Source organism: Hyperolius riggenbachi, chromosome 3 (assembly GCF_040937935.1).
Source record: "Hyperolius riggenbachi isolate aHypRig1 chromosome 3, aHypRig1.pri, whole genome shotgun sequence".
NCBI lineage: Eukaryota > Metazoa > Chordata > Amphibia > Anura > Hyperoliidae > Hyperolius > Hyperolius riggenbachi.
Genome location: NC_090648.1, coordinates 203,301,973 through 203,327,328, shown reverse-complemented (window position 1 = coordinate 203,327,328; position 25,356 = coordinate 203,301,973). Strand labels below are relative to the sequence as shown.

Genomic DNA, 25,356 nt, shown 5'->3' with positions numbered 1-25,356 from the left:
CTTAAATACGGGTTTGTGTTAGTTTGGTACACTATCATTTAATGAAGAGAAGCTCAGTCTCACATGAGGTGCATCTTCTACAATGATCTCTGGTAGATTGCTGAACATCTTGTGGAACTTCTTGCAGCTTGGAGAGTCTCTCATTCTCACCGCCCTCTGATACAGAGACAGCTGATGCCCAGTGCGGACACAAGGATCTGACAAGCCCTCCATTATAAACATTATCGCCTGCAAAACAACACAGAATTAGCCATGACTTTTTTTTTGTATCAACTGCCATTTCTACCAGTCATGTATGTCGCAGTCAAATATCCAATCCCAAATATTTACAAATTCTTTATCAAGAAAAAAAACAAAAATCGAAACACTACTGCACTCACCTTCTGTGTCTGCTTTAAGTGCTGGTGCAAATTCAGAACAAGCCGATCCCACCATTGCCCCCTGCTGTCTGGGCAGTATATATTTTGAGCCAGCAGTGTTTGCAGTAGCTCCACTGCTTCCTGCAATATAACACACACTTTTTTATTACAAGTTTTCAGTATAGCCACCAGACAGAGGTGTAATGAATATAAGAGGATCTACTAGATAAATGGCAGAGTTTCTGACTATTCCAGAAGTAAACCAAGCCTAAATTTTGACTGCATATGGTCAGAGCATTCAGCAACACAAAGGATTCAATCACCAAGAGTGTAACTGTGTCCATCTATGATACAATCTTGTTGTACAATCTTACCACATCTATGTAATATAAGACTACCTAATGTAGCCAAAGTAGTTTCACTCACTTTACCCTTCTACTATGTTAAAGGACCACTGCAGTGAGAGGTATGTGGAGGCAGCCATATTTAATTCAGTTTAAACAATACCAGTTTCCTGCCAGCCCTGCTGTTCTATTTGGCTGCAGTAGTGTCTGAATCACACCAGAAACAAGCATGCAGCTAATCTTGTCAGATCTGACAATAATGTCAGAAAGACCTGATCTGCTGCATGCTTGTTTGGGGTCTATGGCTAAATATATTAGAAGCAGGGGATCAGCAGGATAACCCGGCAACCGGTTATTTCTAAAAAGGAAATAAATATGGCAGCCTCCATATGCCTCTCACATCAGTTAGCCTTTAAAGTGAACCTAAACTGAGGATATGGATTTCTCCTTTTAAAATAATACCAGTTGCCTGAATCTCCTGCTGCTGATCCTGTGTCTCTAATACTTTTAGCCACAGCCCCTCAACAAGCATGCAGATCAGGTGCTCTGACTGAAGTCACACTGGATTAGCTGTATGGTTGTTTCAGGTATGCGATTCAGCCACTACTGCAGCCAAAGAGATCAGCAGGACAGCCAGGCAACTGGTATGGTTTAAAAGGAAACATCCATATCCCACTCAGTTAAAGTTCCCTTTAAGATTGTATGATCGATGGGCATCTTAAAAGTGGCAAAGTGATTAGCTTCCTTGCGTATACTTACTGTTTACTTTACCTACCTTATAAATGTATTAAAGCTAGATGCAACCCATAGAAATATTTACTATGTAATCTGTCTAAACAGCACTGTGTTGCTTTCAATAGGACTACCTACAAAAGTATGAAAACGTAAAGGGGAGAATGGTTATGCAGAAGAATCTGCTGCAAACCATCAAACATGCCACCGGGGGCAGAGAGGGGAGGTCAATCACTTTATGGAGAAAAGGAAACTCTGCCCACTGTATGGCAATAAAAAGCTTTATTTTCACAATGCGGACAAACCGCATACACTAGCCTACGTGTGTCGGAGCAAACATGGCTCCTTAGTCATAGCAATATGGGATGACCACTCTCCACTCTGTGCCCAGCGCTTTACTTCCTAACAGAGGGTGCTATTTGCTCAGACTTTACCAAATACCATTTTTGTATATATACATTTTTGAGATCAAAGACCATTCAGTTATGTGTAAAAATGTGATACTAAATATTCATTCAGATGAATTGCTAGATGCATCCCAATAGACCAGTGATCTGCAAACTTGGCTCTCCAGCTGTTAAGGAACTACAAGTCCCACAATGCATTTGCCTTTATTAGTCATGACTGTGGCTGTCAGACTCCCGCAAAGCATTCTGGGACTTGTAGTTCCTTAACAGCTGAAGAGCCAAGTTTGCAGATCACGGCAATAGAACTTCACAAGTGTATTTGATTGAGATGCTCTAGGGGAATTTCTGAACCATACAATGGAGTGTATGTGCTAAACTGCAGCGCTTCCAGAGGCTGCACCCGAATTGACTACCTGCAATAGATGTGCAGAGCTCCACAATTGTGGACTAAAATACACAACATGCATTCAAAATAGGTACAGCAAAGTAGGATGTTCGCTTTAGTATAAATAATATGTGCACAAATTATTCCCTACTAATTTGCAGGTAGTCAATTCGGGTGCAGCCTCTGTTTGGAAGCGCTGCCAATGTCTCCTAGTAGGGAACCATTTGTGCACATATTATTTATACTGAAGCCAACGTCCTCCTTTGCTGTACCGGTTTTGAATGCATGTTGTGTATTTTAGTCCACAATTGTGGAGCTCTGCATATCTATTGCAGGTAGTCAATTCGGGTGCAGCCTCTGTTTGGAAGCGCTGCCAATGTCTCCTAGTAGGGAACCATTTGTGCACATATTATTTATACTGAAGCTAACGTCCTCCTTTGCTGTACCTGTTTTGAATGCATGTTGTGTATTTTAGTCCACAATTGTGGAGCTCTGCATATCTATTGCAGGTAGTCAATTCGGGTGCAGCCTCTGTTTGGAAGCGCTGCCAATGTCTCCTAGTAGGGAACCATTTGTGCACATATTATTTATACTGAAGCCAACGTCCTCCTTTGCTGTACCTGTTTTGAATGCATGTTGTGTATTTTAGTCCACAATTGTGGAGCTCTGCATATCTATTGCAGGTAGTCAATTCGGGTGCAGCCTCTGTTTGGAAGCGCTGCCAATGTCTCCTTAGTAGGGAATAATTTGTGCACATATTATACTGACGCTAACGTCCTCTTGGAAGCCAGCACCCTGAGTGACCTCTCCAGTCGCTCAAGTCAAAGGCCGGCTATGGATCATTGTATGGGTCTAATCAGATCCGGAAGGCTGACAGTTTATGTATTCTGGCTATTAGGCATCAGTCATTAACCTTCTGAATCTGATTAGTCCTGTAAAAGGTCCATTTTAGCTCTGGGGAGTTCCCGTTCATTGTAGAACATAATACACTCCCTTGTTGAATTTTAGTTCACGTCTCAAGTTAAGAGTAGATGTGTGATGCACACCTGAATGCTGTATGACTCACTGACATAGTGGAAGCAGAATAACCCTGTACTAACAATGGACACTGAATGATAGCACACCTGAGCTGTCCTGCTTTTTACCCATCACCCACCATCACTCACCAACAAGCACTAGCCTTTTTCAGTATTTCTAACTGCTCCCCCTCTTGTACACTTTTTGCACACATATGAGCACGCCCCAAGAAAGTATAAGGCTGTAACTAGGGATGGTCAATCAGATTGTAAAAATCCAGAGTTGATGCAAACTTTATTATAACTGGATTTATTAGTCCCATTCCAAACTGAATCAATCTGCTTCTCAATGATCTCGATCTTCCATCGCTCCTGACCGGCCGCCTGCTATCTTCTGTCTGTTACAATTGACTGCTTTGATCGATTTTTGACCAAAATCGATTGAACTATCAATCAAGCCATTGGGACTCATTAAATCTGCAGCATACAAATACATGAAAGAGTTAATATCCAGGAGCAAGTCAGACTAGAACTTCCTCACTGATAAGGATTTATAGCCAGAAAATACTTTTCTGGCAGAGAATTGGGCGCAAAGGGAAGATAAAAAAAGGTCAATAGTTCATACATTTTAGCTCTCTGAGACACAAGACCGACTGTTATGGAGTTGAGGATATAAAAAAAACACAAAACAATAAATCTACTTTGGGATATCTAAAAGTCATTTTTAGGAGTAGGAGAGTAGATACACTTGTATATCTCATCAGTTTATTATCACTTAAGGTTCACTTGACTATTGAAATTGCTTTCACTATCTTTGCATAATTCAGTACAAGTGCCACCTCTTCCTACCTGCATAGCCTCTGATAGGAAAAGTAATGAAAATGCCCGCAGCCTTCCTTGCATCATCTGACATCCACTTATAAACAAGCATGAGCCCAAGGGCAACATTCAGCTGGGAAGAAGAGGAATTCTGGAGCAGAGGTTAAGAGTATTGTTAAAAAAAAAAATAGGAAAAATATATCTGGACTGTTGCTCTTTTTTCCTTATTAGGCAAGTGGAGGAAAGTGAAAAAAAGTTTGGAAACTGTACATATTGTATTAGACCAATATCTTGGATAGGTGCCCATTAAAGAACAAGCGACACCCATGCTAACCTAGAAATAAAAAACACATATATAAGTAGATAAATATTGCTTCTACTTACATAACAGATGTATTGTGCTATCTACGTAATGATTCCTGTGAATTTTATAAAGGAAATGCAGAAAATCCTATTCTAGGCAATGGCCATTTTGCCAAGCTAATGCTGACCTCATATCCTCCCTGACTCTTGTTTTCCCCCCTCCCTTCTCTTGCTCATTGTGTATTCATTAGCTGCCCTCCTCCCAGTCTTCAGACACTCATCACTGAGGTGTATACTAACAACTTTACTGTCTTTTTTTTTTTTTATTTACACATCCAATCACTGAGTCACCCCAGCCTTGCTTGTAAACACAAGTAATCAGAGGGTGTTTCTTATAAGCAGCAAGGCAGGGACATAAATGGAAGAGGAGAAATATATTATAGATAAAAAGAACTCCCAGCATTCAACTCTTTGGCACTGTTTGGCACTAGGGCCAGTGCTCCTAAAGTATGTGAGAACTACAAACCATAACAGCAGAAAAAGTTTTGCAAGTTTTGAATGCAGGATTAGCATCTTTATCACTTAATACACTCAGACCAGTTGCTGTTGAGATTTGATTTTTATGGTGACAATGCCGCTTTAAACATGCAGTACTATACAATGCAATACAGTAGATACTAATAGAAAAAAAAATCCTAAAGATCAAACATGCGTACCTCATACAAATGCAGTCTCTGCAGTATCTCCACGCCTCGTGACAGGATCCTGGTGTACAACCAGCCCACGGTAAAGCAGCGCAGGTATAATGGCAGTTCTGCATGGAACCTGTACAATGATATATAGAATTAATTCATGCTCACAGAGTAAAGATTAAACATCAGGAGACTACAATTCTCATAAGTGATAGAGAAACCCCACCCCCTCCATCTACATATAAGATAATTTGGACTGGGGTTGTCTATAAAACCTTTGTCTCACTGACTAAAGAGGAATTTATAAACTAGGGTATTTAAACTGTAAAGCCAATATGGTATTCTGCAGGTGATGTGTATATCGTTACAGGCAAAGTAAAACAAACAAAAGTGAATAAAAAAAAACGTATTATACATACAGTATGCAGTGTCTAAAAGCTTCCTTTTAATGTACATCTGAAAGAGCTTTAATATTCATGATTAGAATTAAAGCCGTTATGTCACAGAAAATGGTGAGTCTAATTTACCGTATATCCTTGTATATGTTACGGCCAGAACCCGTAGTGTGGCCACTTCGGGTTGTGGCCGGCCAATGTGCGAAGTGGCCGCAGCGCAGCGGCCAATGTTAGAAATGTTATGTTTATGCCGTCTCGCTGCGGCCAAATTTATGACAACCTTGCTTAATTTAATTAAATATAGCCGGCGGCAATGTAATAGATGAAGCCGCCGGCTTTCGCACTGCCTCTCTCCTCACCCGCCTCTCTCCTCTCCCCGCCCCCCATACAATAAAAAGTAGCAGCCGGCGAGTCCTTGTGTACTGCTGCCGTGTAGATAAATGAGAGGATAAGATCCAGTGGAGGTTCCTATAACATGCCCAGCAGGGTGAGGTTACTGTCAAAGATGCCTTTGCATCTTTGACAGTAACCTCACCCTGCTGGGCATGTTATATGCCTTTGCATCTTTGACAGTAACCTCACCCTGCTGGGCATGTTATAGGAACCTCCACTGGATCTTATCCTCTCATTTATCTACACGGCAGCAGTACACAAGGACTGGTAACTATGCGACCTCTGATGGCTATGCCTTGCATTTGTACTGCTTGGACCTGCTTTGCATAAACTGCATGGCCAGATTTATCCTGCATGGACCGGTCGTGTATGGCTTTGCTTTGCCTTGCTACATTCACATCATTGCTACTTATCAATCAATGCTTGTCCCTGCGAGTGGGGGACTTACAGCCCATATTAGCATATGGAGGATTTGATCACCTGTTCCTTCTGGCTATATGAAAGATGCTTTTGGCAATAGTTGATTGGAATAAGAAGCTTTGCTTCATTTTTCCTGCATGGTATGATATGATGAACTGATACCATTCATTTGGCAATACATGATTGGAGATCTTGGATCCATGTTTAATATCAGATCACCAGCTGCTTATTCATGATCACTACAGGCTCTGTGACTTCATGCTTAAATCTTTGCCAGTACATCAGCCTATATATGTCGCTTGATTTTGCTGTCCAGCCATCACATTGAATTGCCTTCAATCATTCAATGAGTTTTGGGGACTGCAGCCCCTTATTGATTCAGTGGAGCACATACCTAGCTGAGGTGGAGGATTAACATTTTAGAATGTGTTAGGGGGGTTTATGTATTATTGTATAGTCTTTATGTGTTTTTCTACTATTTTATAATAAAGTTCATATTTACTAATTTTTCATGCACCCAAGAGCCAATTCTCTTCTTTGTGGCCTCATTATATATATTTGTTGGCATGGTGCATGAGAAATTTTCACTCATCATCCTTCTTTTATAGAAGATTGATTACCTAGGTTTATTAATTCATTTGCTTGCTCACTAATCCTTACACGGAGTCGTTTATTCAAAACATTATGCCTATTACTATAGGATATTTTGGTTTGAAGAGAATAATGTCCCAGTGGAACCAATATTTCATTAATTAAAGGCTAAATATTCCCACAATTAGGCTTTACTCATTAATACTAATGTTGTCAGTCAGTTGTCAGTGCCAAGTCAGAATGCTGTACGCTTTTGAGAAGTAGGGTTAGACACATGAAGCATCTCCTCACTACACCAGATTTGTGACTAGAATTTCAAATACTGCCGAACCCTATAGGACTTGTACTGCAGGGAACTTGAGGGGAAAGCCAGCCACACCATGCCAAAGAAACCCCTAGCTGAATGCTGCAATGTCCATCAAAATAAATGGTGGAAAATTCCTTGAAAGTTCCCACAGTAGAGAACCACTTAGGGCCCATTCACACTTGCTGATCGCAAAACGCTAGCGATTTTGCTAGCGTTTTGCTCTGCGTTTTTTGGCGATTAACGCCAAAAAAGCACCATTCACACCTGGCAATTTTTTAGCGATCGCATTTTGCGTTTCTGTAGCACTAAAACGCGATCCCCCGGAAATCACCTGAAAATGGTGTAGGCTACGCGTTTGCGTTTAGCGTTTTGGGCCGATTTGCGGCACTTAGCGCAAATCGCCCAAATGAGAATGGGCCCATAGACTTTTATTACCCTGAAAAACGCTAGCTTTTGAGCATTTTGCCAAAATCGCCGGCAAAACGCTGAAGTGTGAATGGGCCCTCACTCTCCGCCTCTCCGACCACCCCACAACTGACACCTGAGAACCAGGAATGATTGTTTCAGGCGACACGTATTTATAGTTTGTACACGGTTTAAGAAGCATTTAGCCAACAGGAATGTCAGTTCCAGCACAGTTGTACTAGCAAGGCCACACAGTACGAGTTGCACCTAGAAATTCATGCGTCCTGACTCAAATTAAATTTAAATATTGTTGTAAATATCAACAGTTGTAACATGAGATTCATAAGAGATCACACAATAGATTTGCCACTGAGCTGAGATAAGGTACCTTAATGCAGGTTCATTCTTCAGCTGCTCCCAGTCTTCTTTAGCAGCCTGATACAACATGTGTGCATCATTCCAGTTACCATTTGTCATGGCAAGTACAATATCTACCAGCTTGTGCATTGCAGACTCATATCTAAAGGAAGGCAGAATCACATGGTAAGCGAATGCAGAACTATGCACCACTCATTTCCAAACAAACCAGCCAGATAACCCATTCTCTCTCATTACATAATGCCTGGATGTTAAAAGTCACCTGCAGAATGAAAACAATTATGGTTTCAAATCACATTTTATATTAATGCATTTTGTGTGGTGCAGGATAACTAAATACTAACTGGACTGTAGCTCAATGTTGTTTATGGTGTAGAAACAAGTGCATAACTTATAAAATTTAGCATATTCAGTTGAAACTGTAATAAAAATACTGTATGATGCATTTTACCTTTACAATTTAGTTTAGCTGCGTAAATGGTCAAGATACTTGTATTGACCTGACATGGTCTTTAAAAGCCAAATAATGGTGTCACATTCATCAAATGGATTCACAACCAAAACTGAGATGTCACACTGTGAAAGAGTGACACCATATTTCAAGGTGACACGTATAAATACCTCTATTGTTCTCACGCCTACCTCCCTCCCCAGAAGCGGACAAAGTTCACCGCCCTGTTGCCCCTCCTCCACTTCACGCCAATGAACAGTATATACTGCTTATATCATAGTAACATGTCTGTATAGCACTAATTCCTCACAGTATCACTAAGAACAGAGCACAATCATTACTGGCAATGCTGGTGATGCATATGTATACAAAAGGCATTTCTGAAATAAAGCTGTGAGGACATTTCAGAAGTGGCAAATTCCTAGCTCACATATTGTGCTTCTCCACTGAAAGGTTGTACCTATTAAAACAAATGGTTTTCTGCATGTTGATAATACAAAACAAATGTGTTTAGTTTTTGCCTGATGAGGTCTTCTCTGTCCTGGAATATCTGGGCGCTCCGCTGTACAGTGTACTTTGGGAAGGTCACTCGGCCCATGTTAACCATGAGGACTGTGGAGAGCAGACTCTGTCCTCCACTAGCAGCTTCTTCCACATCCACAGACTGTGTCAATGAGAACAAGAGGAGGACTCGGCAAAACACAGCTCTAGGCGCTCGGCAAATCCGCACTGCTCGACCAGCAGCATCTTTCACTCTACAAATAAATGGAAAGAATTGCAATACTAAAATGAACTGCATAAAACTCATCCTAATAAGCTAACTGTCCAGTCTAAGAGAACTATAGTTTGCGGTCAACAAGTAGTTATTGTACAAGTTAATAGAAACTAAATGTGTTACTTTTATAAAATTTGCATGTTTTGCTGCATTGTTTTCTTATTTGAATCTCAAACACAGATTTACAAGTTATTCTTCTATGGGGTTAGGGTTCGGCATCGGTAGAGGGACAGTTCTGGGTTAGGCATCGGTAAAGGTAGGGTTCCGTGTGAGAGTACGGTTAGGTTTAGTCATAGTAAAATATTGGTAATTCAGTAGAAAAATATCGCTAATTTTAATGATATTCTACTAACAACAATCACCTGAGTCCTTTTTATAAGGTGCCATTTTTATATGTACGCGGGTAATATGGCCTTCTGTATTTTCCTAATAAGATCCTAATAATCTTAACATTTGTATAGCACTTTTCTCATATTGGACTCAAAGCATTTAAGAGCTGCAGCCACTAAGGGCGCACTCAAGGGACCACCCTGCAGTGTTAGGGAGTCTTGCACAAGGACGTCTTACTGAATAGGTACTGACCCTAGCCAGGATTTGAACCCTGATCTCCCATGTCAAAGGCAGAGCCCTTAACCAGTACACTATCCAGCATAATGAGCGAACCAATATGTTAATACCCAAGTACTGTAAATAAGAGAGGCAACTACCGTAACTTGACTTGGCTGTCTTAATCTCCTCCTCAGTGAGATGCAGCTGTTGTGAACTTGTAAGATGCTAAGTGCTTACAAAAAAATAGCACTTTTTTATACTGCTCTATAAGCCAATACAGATCATTATCGGATTACATTTTTGGCACATCATTTTCACTTTGTTTAACAATCACTATGGAACTTATAGGGCGATTTTTTTTAACAAAAGTTCTAATTTAAAGGTGAAAAAAATCCATTCTAAACTAATAAGCTAACTGGCCAATTCAAAGGTTTATTTTCAGCTAGTACACATTTTAAGTAATATGTATTATTATTTTAGGTGTTATTTTTTACAGACTTTCTGCTAAGCATTTCCATAACTTTATATAATACCTAGATTTGCCAGACATGAACTATCTGAAATCCACATAACTAATGTAAGGATGCCTCTAGTAAAAAAATAAAATAAAAAATAAATAAAAAAAAAAAATTATATATATTTTCAACTGCAGCAGGACTTCTTTGGATATAGATAGATAGAAAGAGGAAATTTGAGCCAAAGAAATCCTGCTGCAGCGGAAACTATAGCCAACTCAATAGATTGCTGAAATGGCACAAGCCAAGGTCAGAGAACACCTGTATAAGTGGTATGCGGTCACACACACACAATATCATGAACAAATTATTATTATTGATTTACAGTATAACATATTCCATAGACATGCACAATCATTTAAGGTTAATTTCAAAATATCTAGTATAAGTATAAAGCTTAAAGGACAACTGAAGACTGAAGAGAGAGGTATATGGAAGCTGCCATGTTTATTTCCTTTTTCAGCAATACCAGTTGCCTGGCAGCCCTGCTGGCCCTCTGCCTCTAATACTTTCAACCATAGACCCTGAACAAGCATGCATCAGATCAGGTGTTTGACATTATTGTCAGATCTGACAGATTGGCTGCATGCTTGTTTCTGGTGTTATTCAGACACTTCTGAAGCCAAACAGACCGGCGGGGCTGCCAGGTAACTGGTATTGTTTAACAAGAAATAAACATGGCAGCCACCATAGTCTTCTCACTTCAGTTGTCCTTTAAGACAATGAAACTGACATCTTCTAAATCAAAATATAGCAGAGAAAGGTACTTTTTAAGAATGGTGGAAGCGATGCCGGATTTGCTGAATATGGATCGTTGTTTAGATAGTTTCAGGAACTCCTCCACAAGTTGCTGCTTCGGAGCGCTGGGATTTATCATGCGAAATCCTTTAGCCAAATTCTTCAGCTCTGGAGCAGACAGAAGATCCAGAGCTTCTGACAGGTCCTCCAGCTCACAGTCTAGAGAGGGAACCCAGAAAATTGGTCATTTCAAACTGCTTATTCCTCAGACTTACAATTTCTCATCTACTGTATCCAGGTTAATGGCATATCCAAAAACAACACGCAAAGTTAATTTCAACTGGATGCTTTTTGTGTTCTAGAACAATATTTATTACAAACAGCTTTATTTCTTTGAATAAGGTGAAGGATGTAAAACAGAGTAAAAGTTAAAATGATGTTTGCCAAACAATTATTAAATGTTTGATTGTTTAATGATCTTTGTAATATATAGAGCTGCAATGAATGGAAATTATGTTTGAATAATTCACTGACAAAACTGGGCACACCTGAGTTCTCCAGTTACAAAAAATGGTCATATTAGCAAATTCCCCTCCCCATAATTGTCTCTAATGGAAGAAAATATAAATACCTGACTGCAGGAAACCAAACCGAATCAGTTCCTCGATATAAGGAGTCAGGTCTGAGCCAATCTCAGAATATTCTATCTTGTTTGTTTTTATCCAGTTCAACTTGCGCAAGAACAGCCGAACATACAACTTCTGTCCCCCGGCTTCAAGACAAGATCATATGTAACAAACAGGTAAAGCGACAGAGAGGACATCGTTATGCAAACTAAGCATAGCTATACAGTATATAGATGTCAAACACATATCAATACATTACACATTTGCTATAAGTTCTTCATTGTCTCCTAGTAACAATGGCCCTGATGCACAACATTTTTTCATACGGCTCTAAAGGCTATTTTTTTTTTTTAACGGGAAAATATAAAGATGGTGAAACGGCAATACGAAATTGTTGCAGTGCATTACAGTACATGCCATTACAGTATCATTGCAACACAATGAGCAATGTGATTACATTGTTCATTGTGTTGCAATTATACTGTAATGGCATATTCACATTGGCGTGTTAGATTTGTACAATGGAAACCACTTTAATAACATGTGGAATGCAGTGCGGTAATGCATAAAGTGTGTGTTTAACAGTTGGAGTGAAGCATACTTTTTATGTACTGTATGCATTGCACACAACGCGATTTTTCCCCTCCATTGTGATCCTGTGAGTTACAGACCAATCACAAAGCCAAGAGGCAGCTGACTCCCTTTTCTGTCTGTAGACTGGGCTAAGCTGCCTAATGATAGCATTTTCTGTCATGGGAGAGATGCCAGTTTTAAACAATCCATTTAGCATGGCCCTGTAACTTTCCGGTCAGGAGCCCGACATGCTATATCTGCAGTGGTAATGTAAAGTAGCCATCATATCTCTAAAACAATACTTTAGGCACCTTAGGCAGTTTGAAAAATAAAGACATACCAGATAGTTCTTTGAACGTCATTAAAGTGCGAGTATCTTCTTCATCAAACAGACTCATGTCCTCCTCAGTCTCCATTACAGTTTCTAAAACCATTAAGAAGTTCCGCAAGTAATATGGCTGCCTGTCTGACTCAGAACCACTTTCCTTTATGCTGGTTTTGTCTGCCTCAGCTTCACCATCTAGATCAAAGGGCTTCAGAAATTCATCAAATAAATTAGGATCTTCCACAGGAAGAATATTACCGTTGTCCTCTACAGAAGAGATTTGAAGAGAATCACCACAGTTCTCAGGTGGAGCAGAAAGGTCAGAAAAGCTCTCCAGAGGAGTGCTGCGTTTGGCTTTTTTACCACAGCTAGTTTTGTCTGAAAGGGGCAAGTCCATCTTATGCTTGATAGGCTCACTTCTCTGGTTTGGTTTAGAATATACATCATGTGCAGGGCAGGGTGATATATTTGGTTCATCACTAGAAACTGAATTGAATTTTTGATCACTATTATTCTTGTGTTCATTACTTGTACATACAGGTAAAGTTATTTTTTCAACACTTTCTGTGCCTTCTCTAACAGGTGGTACATTCAAATAGCCACTCCTTTTACAAGACAGTGGTTCTTTTTGTAAGATGGCAGTAGGAAGGGATTCTTGTGACAGAAAATCAAGGTGGTCAGTGCGTTCTTTACTTGCATCTTGTTTAGGCTTGTGAGTTCTCCGGGAGAGTTTAGAGGAAAGACTACCCAGAGGTACTGTTTTTGCTACCTTCACATCGTTCACATTATCTGGTACAGAAGGATTTTTCTTGAAGTATTGGCTGTGTTGTTCTGTGCCGATTATTGTCTGATGGCAGTCATCTGTGTTAGCTTCATGTTTTGTAGCGTGAGATTTAAATTCTTGCGACAGTTGAGGCTCCGAGATGGATGAAGACAGTTGGGCCGATTTCACATCTTCAACCAAGATGACATCATCATTCTCCTCCTTTGCCTTAGAGCATTCCTCATCAATGTGTTTGTTCAGACTGAAGCGAGGAACCATCTCACTGCAGAGAGGGCAAGAAAGTCTTGCAGGGGGTGCATTCTTAAACAGAGAAAGAATTGACGGAGAGGTTGATGGCTTGTCTGAAGACTGAGTACGTTTTGGAGTTAAACTGTTTCGATTTTTAGACAGGGACAGACGGGACTTTTTCTTTTCAGGAGATTTAGATGGTGACATAATGATTCGATGGATTTATCTGAAAACATTGATGGTTTCAGCTTTAAAAAAAAAATAAATTAAAAAAAAAAAATACAATAACAATTCAAATATTAGTAACATAAGTTTAGCATGAAAAATGCAATACATTTAAAAACGGACCTGAACTCAGAACTTCCTCTCTGCTCTAAAAGAGATGCAATAGCATAATAACCTTTAACTACTTGCCGACTGCACTACACCAATTGGCGTGAGCAGTGCGGCAGCCCCAGGACCGCTCCACGCCGATTGGCGTGAACGGCTGTCTATGGGGCTAGCAGGAGATCGCGCCTCACCTTCAGACTCGGAGCGGCGATCGCTGCTCAGGAGACTTAGATGGCGAAACCGCCGTCTAATTACTTTGTACAGTGCTCTGATCTGCAGCAGCGCTGTACTGGGGACAGCCGTTTGACACTGCTGTCCCGCTGGGACACAGGGAAGCGATCCGCTGTGATAGGCTGAAGCCTATCACAGCCGATCGCGCCGATTGGCTGGCAGGGGGAGGGAGAGTAGTAAAGTTAATATACAGAATAAAATAAAATTAAAAAAAAAGCAGGATTTTATTAAAAAACAACAAATATTTATAAAAAAAAACAAAAAACACGGCTTGGGGGGTGGGAGCGCGATCAGACCCCACCAACAGAAAGCTCTGTTGGTGGGGAGAAAAGGCGGGGGAGGGGGGGGGGAAATCACTTGTGTGCTGCGTTGCACAGCCCTGCAGCTTCACCTTAAAGCTGCAGTGGCCTATTTAACTAAAAATGGCCTAGTCACGGGGGGGGTTAACACTGCGGTCCTCAAGTGGTTAAAGAAAACATTTTTTGTTACAGCTGATACAAATCCTGCAATAAATCTGCAGTGTGTGTGCTTTCATGGAAGCAGACATAGGGCTAACACCCTGTGTTCACAAATTAGCTGCTCTGCCATTGCAGAGGAGATCCCTGAGCTGACACAGCTGAGAGATCATATTACTGTGATGATTAGTCACAGATGAGGGGGAATTAGACAGGCTAAACTCTGTAAATACATACAGGGTGCATTTTTCTAGGTTTTCCTTCTGTCCTGTGCAAGAGTTCAGGACCACTTTACGGCCCAGTTCACATCTGAGCGTTTTCACGCTTTTTAAAGCGCTAGTGCCATAATACCCTATGGGCCCGTTCTCACTTGGGCGATTTGTGTTAATCACCGGCGATTAATGCAAATCCCCAAATGCAAATTTGTATCCTGCACCATTGTCAGGCAATTTCCTGGCGATCACGTTTAGTGTTATAGAAGCACTAAACGCGATCGAAAAAAAAAAAAAAAAAAAAAAATAACAAAGTGTGAATGGCGATTTTTTTCACGTTAATCGCCAAAAATTGCCAGAGCAAAATGCTAGCAAAAGCTCTAGCGTTTTGCAAGTGTGAATGGGCCCTACCACAACTTGGGAACAGATCAGATTTTTTAGGCTTCCCTGCTGTGCAAGAAACAAAATAAAACTTGGGTTACTAGACTGTGTGAAGGGAGTAAAAATAAAAAGGTTTATTTTCCTTAGCAACGCTATCAGCCATGATGACAAGACAACAGCCACTGTATTGTTCAGGGCTGGTTCCGATGGGTGGTAAATGCTGCGTTTTCAGCGATTCCCACTCAAGGCAAACCGCTAGCGGTTTTGTAAAAACCGCTACAGCATGTAACACATGGCAGTGTTCTCACTGCCACGTTTGCAGTTAGCGTTAACCGCAAACCTGTTACATGCAGCGGTTTGCCGGCGATTCGCAATTAGCATGCATAGCTCCAAAACTGCCGCAGTGTCCAGTGATTTTTTTCCGCGTTAAATTGCGGGAAAATCACTCCCGCAAAACGCCGGTGGTAATCGTCGGCGTTTTGCGATTATATGTGAACGGGCCCACCATTCTATTTATATGAATGGAAGCGGTTTTTTAAGTTTTTGCATCGTTTGCTAAAACACAGCGGTAGATCCTATCATCTTACCCGATACATGTAGTATCCACGATGTCCACTGACATTTTATTGCTTGTGTGACTTGGTCATAACAATTTACAATGACATTAACCTCCTTAGCGGTAACCCCGTGTGTGACACGGGGTAAGCCGCCGGAGGGTGCCGCTCAGGCCCTACTGGGCCGATTTACATAATTTTTTTTTTGCTGGACGCAGCTAGCACTTTGCTAGCTGCGCCAGCTCCCCGATCGCCGCCGCCGCGCGCCCGATCGCCGCTATTCGGTGCGGCACGCGGCCCCCCCCCCCCAGACCCCTGTGCTGCCTGGCCAATCAGTGCCAGGCAGCGCCAAGGGGTGGATCGGGTCTCCCAATGAGGTGCTGACGTCGGTGACGTCATCCCGCCCCGTCGCCATGGCGACGGGGGAAGCCCTCCAGGAAATCCCGTTCTTTGAACGGGATTTCCTGATCGCCTATCGCCGGAGGCGATCGGCGGGGCTGGGGGGATGCCGCTGAGCAGCGGCTATCATGTAGCGAGCCCTGGGCTCGCTACATGATTTAAAAAAAAAATAAAAAAAAACTGCTGCGCTGCCCCCTGGCGGTATTTTTCATACCGCCAAGGGGGTTAAACATAAGCGTTAAGCCCTTGGAACTTTGAAATTCACAGTGCTAAATAGGTTGGAGGCTAGTTAAACACCAGGACGTTGCGTTTAGGGGACGTTATAGGGCACATAACGTGCCCCTAATGCAACGCCTGGTGCTCTCTGGTGTGGACGTTGGAGTGAGCCGCGTTGTGCAGCTCACTCTGGCGTCCGTGATGCGTACTCTTGGACACATGCGGTCCCGCCCGGCCAATTGCCGCACAGAGCGGCCGCTCCAGGAAGTAAACACTGCACGTCACTGAGTTCAGTGAATATTAATTAGCCATGTGCCCGGCCGCTCTCCCCTCCTCCCCAACATGACTGAGCATGTGCAAACAGTCTAACGCGGCTTAGCCGCGGAGAACGCACAGCATGCAGCACTTTGCTGCGTTACAATGTAACGCAACGTGGGCAGTGTGAACCGGTCACTTGTGTTACATTGCTGTGCGTTGGGGGAGCGTTACAGGCTGCACTAACGTGCGCCTGTAACGTCCCTGTGTGCAAGAAGCCTGAAAGTTAAATGATGATGAATTGCTTGACAGCTTCATATCTTGTTATCAATTCTATATCAGAATATAGCAAAGTTTTAGTTCAGCACCTTTCAGACTTTGAAGATCAAAAACGGCTAAAGTTGAATTTCAGGTAGCATCTCTACATAATCTGAGAATTAATTACAATAGTATTATTATTATTATTATTATTTAGTACTATATATAACATTTCTCAGTATGGTGGCATAGAGGTTAGCACTCTTGCTTTACAGCGCTGGGTCCCTGGTTTGAATCCCAGCCAGGGCACTATCTGCAGAGTTTGTATGTTCTCCCTGTATCTGTGTGGGTTTCCTCCAGGCATTCTGGTTTCCTCCCTCATCCCAAAAACATACAGCTAAGTTAATTGACTTCTACCTAAATTGGTCCTAGACTCCGATACATACATACACATATGATGATGGTAGTGGTTAGATTGTGAGACACTCTGAGGGACAGCTCAGTGACAAGACAATATACTCTGCCCAGCACTGCTAAAGATGTTGGCACTACAGAAATGCCAAAACTAGTATTAAATATTATATAACATACATGTCTGGTTGTCGTGCGCTTCCTAGCTGCAGCCTGCAGGCCATTGCTCTTCCTATCAGTGACACGCAGACATTACCAATCCAAACAGGCATGTCATTTATTTAGGGCTTTCTAAACCACAAACCTGGAGCCTGAATTGCTTGGGCTTCTGCTCAGAGAGTCTTGGAAACCATCGTCCTGTCCAGCAGTGCCTGCCTGGTGTAATCCAGCGATCCGCAGGACACAGTATGAACCAGCAGGGGCAAAGTACTCACTACAGTACACCTCCAGGAAAGCTCATTTACCTGTGACTCTCCATGGTCGCCGCCATATTGGCGCCAGAGTCTTCAAACGTAGCTTTATTCATAGGACAGACAAGAAAAAAAACAATTCGGAGTAAAGAAAAGAAATTGCTCCAAATCGTCCTGTAGGAAAATAAATGTGAAGCTAATTGTTCGATATTAAGAAATCTGCAATACGAGCGATCAGTATGGATAGTTAGAATGTTACACGGAACCTTTGAGCACGGTTCGAGTTTCCTGCTGGGTTGTTTTAGCAAGGGCACATCCGCTGCTGCGCTGACCATGTGGGAACTGTGTATGGGAAAGTGCTGCGGTATACAGTGAACATGGCAGAGGTGTCGCAGCCGGGGTTGTGGCGGTGTACAGAGGTGCTGGAGAATGTCAGTGCTCATCCCGAGCAGCTGCTCAGGTACGATGGTATGCACTGGTGGCAACACATGAGCAGTAATGTAACAGGCTCTGTGAGCGTGTGTACTAGCAGCTGATCACCTCTTCAGCTGTTGGAGTAGTATAGTGTCCATGACTGCCATAATGTCTTTTCATACTTTATGCCTTTTTGAAACTTTATGGTTAGTTTAAATCAGGTCCACTGGTCTAGTTTCTTCAAGGGTCAAGTCTGCAGCTTTTCACAGCAGACGAGTTGCCTCGGGAAACGCTTCTTATTCGGGCAATGGCTTGCCTTCTGAATCTCATCGCAGTGTGATTCTGGATGGCATGCTGCAACGCACCCGAATCCCTATGGTCATGCATAGGATGTCTCAGCAATTCTGATGGGTACTTGCATTACTGCAAGTATTGGCGTGCGTCCTGCTAGACACGCCGGTGTTCCAATGACAGCCTACATTGTCAACCTAACCTACATCCCACTGACTTTACTATCCCCTCCCTAACCCTAAAAGTGCCCATTAATGGTACAATTTCACCAAATGCTATCTTTTGATGCAATTTTTATGATCGCATTGCATGGAAATTTGCTGTTTATGACAGGGCTGTGGAGTCTGGGCAATTTTGGGCACCCGGAGTCGGAGTCGTTGATTTCATACACTGAGGAGTCGGATTATTTTTGTACAAAATCCACAGCCCTGTTAAGTATTAGACTAAGGAGTCGGAGCCATTTTGGGCAGTCGGAGTCGTGGTTTCATAAACTGAGGAGTCGGGGTTGGAGTCGGGAAGATTTTTGTACTGACTCCACAGCCCTGGTTTATGAAGGCTATCGATAATGAACGATTCTTTGGTGGATCGTTAAATAGGATCACATTGATCCGAGAGTTGGAATTTATGATTGAATTTGAAGAAAGAATCGTTCAGTAAATGTGAACAATCAATAATTGCCTTCAGATTACTTGCGATCATCTAAATCACATGGAAAGATCACGTTTAGTGAAAAAATTGTACCGTTAATGGGCACCTTAACCCTCCTACCTATGCATTTGTCATTGCATGTAGGCAGATTCGGCATGCTCAGTGGAAACTAGGCTGTTTCCGTTTGTCTGAAAACCAATAATTGTGAATGGGCTAGTTTCCTTTTCAATCAAATTTTTGTATGCAAGAAAAATAACTGACCGCCTGCTGCATTTCTTTGCATTCCTTATGGGTTTTATCGCATAAAATATTATATTCTATGCATGGTTCTCATTGGAACTTGTCATGTTGTCACATAGCAGTATATGTAAATTAGGGCTATTGTGAAAAATCATATGTAAACATTTGCATAAAAATGCATGTAAAATACTATGCAGTTTCTCATCTCACAACAGGCTATTGTATTGAATTCAATACGGTGTACTGTCCACAGCAGCGGGACACAGCTTGATGACGTCATCAAGCCACGTCCCAGTGCTGTGGACAGTAGACCGGAGCTGTATGCGGCGGAGGTGGTGTGATCAGCGCTGGAGAGAGGCATGGTGAGTAATACTCACCAGGCATGGGCAAACTTGGTCCTCCAGCTGTTGAGGAACTACAAGTCCCACAATGCATTGCAGGAGTCTGACAGCCACCGTCATGACTCATAAAGGCAAATGCATTGTGGGATTTGTAGTTCCTTAACAGCTGGAGGGCCAAGTTTGCCCATGCCTGATACTCACATGCATCACAGCACTAGGGATCACTGCAGGGAGAGTGGGAAGTAGTGGGGGAAGGAGACACCACACAAAATAGCTCTGCCAGCTCCATGTGGGCTTCCGTAGGACTGGTGGATGCTTGTTGGCACACTGTGGGTAGCACAGATCACTACCCATAGTGTGCTGGCAGGCATCCAGCAGACCTAGGGAAGCACACAGAAGCAGAGCCGTTTTAAATCTCCCTCGTGGCATGGACAAGCCACATCTTTTAGCTGGACGAGTCTGGCTTGTCCTTACCGCCAAGTTGGTTAAAAAAGCCTTGTACACATGTAAACAGTGATCTGAACTCAATTCTTTGGGCAACAGCTTGGGACCACGTTCTGTATAGACACGTCGCCAGCCTATAGGCTAGAAAAACATTTTGTTGCTATGAAGGGCGGGGGCAGGGGTTGCACTGTGTATGACATAGCGGGCAGGTTGAGTAAAAAAACAGTGCTCTTGACCTTTATATCTAAGCAGCACAATATTCTATAAAATCACTGCTAGCTGAGTTCTTGTAACATGGATTGATCTATGAACTAGCGATAAATGATTTTGGAATATGGGAGCCAGTTAGGCCAGTCCTTGGTTTGTTTAGAGAATTATGACAGCTCGTTTCAGCAGATAGTAGTCTACACTGAGAGCATTCTCTGCTATTTAATATAGACATTCTACAGAAATTTGATGCGTTTTTGTGCTAGTCACCTGCCGCCTCTTGTGCATGTCATGTTGTGTATGTAGGCGTTTAAATTAAACGTACTGTACTAAGTTTGTGTACTGTAAATGCATAACTTATTGACAGATGTGCACAAAATATACCTGCTGTAGAGGAGCTTACGATTGCTAACCAATGTAGTATCTTCTATTACTTTGCAAAACTGTAAATAATGTATCTCATGTCTTAACACTTATACTCTTTTTGTAGTGTTCAAGAGGGACTGGCCTCTGAGTTTTCCAGTTTAACAAAAGCATTATACGACTTGCATAAATCAGAGGTTGCCCTTGGAGTAGGAAGTCCGTTGAATGTACTGGTTACTGAAAATTTTGATGAAGAGCAAATCTGGCAGCAGCTTGAACTTCAGAATACTGCTGTGCTAGGTTACTTCAAAAAGGCCATTAGTAAGGCTGTGAAGGACCAAGAACTGAATATCTTAGAACTTTCTGAGGAGGAATCAGAAAATGCTGATGAAGAAGACGGAGAAAAAGAAGATCCAGAAGAACAACCCGAGATAAACCCTGATAGTCATAAAAGGAAAGAAAAGAATCGTAACTTATTTCTAGGTAAAAACGCCCGGAAGCCGGATGCAGAGAGTTTCAGCGAAGATGATTTGGAAACAGACTTTGATATTGATAAATTGGAACAACAGAACAAGAACAAACCAAATAAAAAAACACTTAAACGGCCAGCAGAAAAGTCCATAGTAGATGATCAGTTCTTCAAGCTGTCTGAGATGGAGGCTTTTTTGGAGCAGGCCGAGAAGGAAGATGGTGATAATGAGGAGAATGATGATGAAGATGTGGATTATTTTGAAGACATTGATTCTGATTATGATGATGACGAGGAAGAGCTTCAAACAAGAAAAACAACAAAACAGGTAAAATACCTGAACAATGCTTTGTGACTTTGTTTTCCCATACATAAATCAGAAGTGTCTGAAGGGTCCCTAGTTATCTGCCTCTGGTCTGCAAATGTTGGGGTGCTGCTATGTCAGACTGTATGGCATAGTTGGAGCATTTAGTAATGGCACATGCAGTGTTCTTTACTGTGGCACTGCTAGGGAAGTTGGTTACATACATTTCTCGTTCACTTTGATTGGAAAATAATTGGAAATCGATCAGAAATCAGACCGGACATGTTGGAAATAATCAATCTGACAGAAAATCTTATAGTGTGCAGGGTTGCTCTCACGAGTGTTTACCCATGATTCAAATGAGGCTTAGGGCCCTTTTACACTTAATCAGTTGCTCTCAGTTATAACTGAAAGAAAACTGATTTTCAAAGTAATGCCCATGTTTTCCTTTTACACTTAAGGCGTTTTAACTGAAATCTTCTTCCAAATGCACTGCTATGGAAAAAATGCATACCAACACGTACTAACGCACACCAACTGATTAAGTGTAAAAGGGGCCTAAACCTTTTCACCTCGAAGGGTTTTTCCTCTAAAAAAAAAAAAACAGAGCAATTTTCACCCATCAGCGCTCCTTCCATTCATTCACCTATAACTTTATTACTACTTACCACAACAAAACAATCTATATCTTGTTTTTTATTCGCCACTGATTAGGCTTTCTTTGGGGGTACTTTTTGCTAAGAATGATTTTGTTCTAACTCAGTTTTAATGGGGGAAAAAAATGCATTATTTCTCAGTTTTTGACCATTATAGTTTCAAAATAAAACATGCTACTGTAATTAAAACCCACACATTTTATTTGCCCATTTGTATCGGTTACTGCAACGTTTAAAATTTTTCCCTACTACAATGTATGACGCCAATATTTTATTTGGAAATAAAGGTGCAGTTTTTAAGTTTTGCGTCTATCCCTAATTACAAGCCCATAATTTATAAAGTAATTGTAGTATACATTTTTTGTATAAACATAAAGTTCAGTCCCTAAGGTAACTTTATGTATTTTCTTTTATTTGTAATTTTTTTTTTTTTTAATTAAAAAAAAAAAAGTAACTTTAGGGGAGTGTGGGAGGTCAGGGGGTCATTAAAAAAAAAAAAAAAGTAACGGGATGATAAACTGAAAAAAAAGGGGGGGATGTAATACTACAAGATGGTAGGTGGTGACTGTTAGTACGGCAACGGAAGCACTACGTGCACGGGATTCATGAGTGGCAGAGCCGATTGAATAGACGGCTGCAGCCATTCACACGGGGAATAAGATCAATGAATGGATTTGTTTCCCATTCATTGATCTAGCGGCGGGCGATCGGCGGTAATGAGCGGCGGTACCGAGCGCAGGGGGAGGGACGTAGTACCTACGCCCCTGCACAGAGTTGTGGCATTTTGCAGGGATGTAGAGGGGAAATGGTTAATTGGCGCAGGTGTGTGGCGAGGATACAAGGGGTTATTTACCTATAAATCCGCCACCCGCCCTGTGTTCCAAACAGCTTGCGCGCATCCTATTGGTTGTGTTGCAAGCCTCACCCCGGCGCATTTCCTCCTTCAAGCCAGGAGGAGGAAGTGCGCAGGTGTGAGGCTTGCAATGGGACCAATAGGACATGTGCAAGCTGTTTGGAACGCAGGGTGGATGGCGGATTTATGGGTAAATAACCCCTTGTATCCCCGCCGCACACCTGCGCCAATTAAGCCTCATTTAAATAACGAGTAAGCACTCATGATTACTCGTGAGAGCAACCTTGATAGTGTGTACCTAGCATAAGAGTAGGTATTGCGCTATTTGTGTTTACATATGCAAAAACAAAAGCTTTTATCCCAAACAGGGTTTCAGTACCCAGCGAGTCTTTGATCTGGAAGTAGCTGTAATGGAAAATGAGATATTTCAGACGTCACTGGCTGTAGACCTGTTGATAGGCCTTGACTAAAGCTAGGCATACACCATACGAAGTTTGTAACAATTTAGACGTGATATTTAGTGTAAGTTTCATAACATTAGTGACCAGATTTTAGCTTTGTTCTGCTCAATGCAGTACAAAACTATGGGAATGTTGATTGTGTGCCAATTGCTCCTCTCTTCACGAATGATAAAGAATGTGCATGTCTTATTGATGGGTTGCGCTATAAAATGACCAATCACCAAACGACATGTCCTGGTATAGATTTTTGTTTAGATTTTCTGTTTGCCTGGACCCTGACATCTATTACCATGAATTCAAAATACTTTCTTGTATAAATGAATTCAATTACTTAAAGGGGTTCTTTCGCGAAAAAAGTAGGCAGTTAAAAAATGTGACAGATGACAGGTTTTGAGCCAGTCCATCTTTTTAAGGGGGATTCTCAGGGCTTTCTTTGTTTTCAACAGCATTTCCTAAACAGCAGTTTAACTGCCAAAATAGCAAGATACCAGCCGGCCTCCCTAATCACTTGCACACTATTATGTCAGTTAGATTTTGCAACTGCTGTTCAGGAAATGCTGTTGAAAACAAAGAAAGCCCTGAGAACCCCCCTTAAAAAGATGGACTTGCCCAAAACCTGTCATCTGTCACATTTTTTAACTGCCTACTTTTTTCGCGAAAGAACCCCTTTAAAGGGGCACTGTTGTGGGAAAAAAATGTTTTTAAAAATAACAGACGTACATATAATGAATGTATTGTTAAATTGCTTAATCCCCTCTCATGAGCAAGAGCCTCCCCCATCAGTTGGTTAGTATCCACCCATAAGTACTCATGCAGGAGAGAGAGACCTGGGTCATTTAAACTGAAAACTAGTGCAACACAGAATAGATTCCCTACTAGATAAGTAAAGGAACTTGAGCTTACAGTCAGTTTGAACATTCACAGTACGCTGGAAATTGAAATGGAAAGGTTATTTTTAATTACATTAAAATACAAAATACTTGAGAAGCATTTTTTATAGCAATTTTTTAAGCAAAGGTGGAATTTTCTTTTAATGCAGAGCTCTGCAGCAGTGGAAACCTGTTCTGAGCACAGACCAGACTCTGCTGTGAGAGCAGCTGTCACCCAGCTCACAGCGGCCATTCTGGTGCAAATGAATGCAAGCCAGACTGATATTTAGCTGAGAAATTGTTTTTATCACTGCAGCAGATTGCTTGCTTAACACATTTTCTGCAGTATCAAGTATTAAATAGCAGTTAAGCCTTGCTTCAGAAAATGAAGGGTGGTGGGGGGTTGTAGGGATACCTGGCAGTAAATTTGCTGCAAGGTGCAGTGACAGGAATATAGATGTCTTCCCTCAAAGAAAAAAAAACTTGCATGGCGTTTGTATTTTTCAGCCATAATACTTTGGAGTTGATTTACTTAAAGTTGGAGAACATAAGCTATTCCCACAGGTCTGCTATGGACTCTTTTTCCTTTAAAGTTGTCTGTGAGTTGCCGGGGAGAAGTTCCTGTTGTGCACACATACATGTAACCACCTTGACTAATACTTCCCAACCTTTCAGCATTTTATTCAGGTATGACAGAGAGGTATAGCAAGCTTTGCTGACCTTTACCCCTGCATAAGATAAAACCAGTCTAGGTGTGCTTGCGTTCCAGTGTTCTCTAAAAATTGGACGCTCTGGATCAATTGAAAGCTACAGTGGTAAGCTCAGAAATACTTATGCCGGGGCTCCTAGTCCTTGGGAAGCACTCACTTGTCACTGTACTTTGTCTTTTTTTACTCTGTTTACTCTTTGTGTTATGCAATTACAGATAAAAACTGTAATTAAATGCGGTTTTCTTTCTTCAGGTGGCTGAAAGTTCCCGGAACCTTAAGTATAAAGATTACTTTGATCCAGTAGAGGGGGATGAAAATGAGGCGCACAGACAATCGAGTGAAGAAAAGAGAGAACGAGAATCGGGAGATGAAGAGATGTCAGAAGATGAAGAGGAAGTTTTGGGTGAAGATGAAGAGGGTGCCTTGGAAGAAATGTAAGATCTTAATTCTGCTTGTAGCAGACT

General features: G+C 41.6%; 2 protein-coding genes across 5 annotated transcripts in view; one reads left to right on the top strand and one right to left on the bottom strand.

Moving 5' to 3' along the window:
• FAN1 (FANCD2 and FANCI associated nuclease 1) overlaps positions 1-18,002 on the bottom strand; it is a 33,337-nt gene extending 15,335 nt beyond the window's left edge. Inside the window, exons 1-9 of one of the 4 annotated variants that reach the window (XM_068275577.1) lie at positions 17,517-18,002; positions 12,514-13,736; positions 11,606-11,746; positions 11,004-11,193; positions 8,919-9,152; positions 7,957-8,088; positions 5,082-5,190; positions 381-500; positions 64-228 (exon numbers count right to left, since the gene is read on the bottom strand). In XM_068275577.1, coding sequence (XP_068131678.1) covers positions 64-228; positions 381-500; positions 5,082-5,190; positions 7,957-8,088; positions 8,919-9,152; positions 11,004-11,193; positions 11,606-11,746; positions 12,514-13,717 — 2,295 coding nt within the window. In that variant the 5' untranslated portion in view covers positions 13,718-13,736; positions 17,517-18,002. Of the gene's footprint in view, positions 1-63; positions 229-380; positions 501-5,081; positions 5,191-7,956; positions 8,089-8,918; positions 9,153-11,003; positions 11,194-11,605; positions 11,747-12,513; positions 13,759-17,516 lie in introns of all 4 variants that reach the window. The other 3 variants (XM_068275579.1, XM_068275576.1, XM_068275578.1) reach the window with 3 other exon arrangements.
• MPHOSPH10 (M-phase phosphoprotein 10) overlaps positions 17,922-25,356 on the top strand; it is a 26,894-nt gene continuing 19,459 nt past the window's right edge. The window contains exons 1-3 of the mRNA XM_068275580.1: positions 17,922-18,082; positions 20,698-21,367; positions 25,145-25,326. Of these exons, the coding sequence (XP_068131681.1) occupies positions 18,000-18,082; positions 20,698-21,367; positions 25,145-25,326 (935 nt within the window). The 5' untranslated portion in view covers positions 17,922-17,999. The remainder of the gene's footprint in view (positions 18,083-20,697; positions 21,368-25,144; positions 25,327-25,356) is intronic.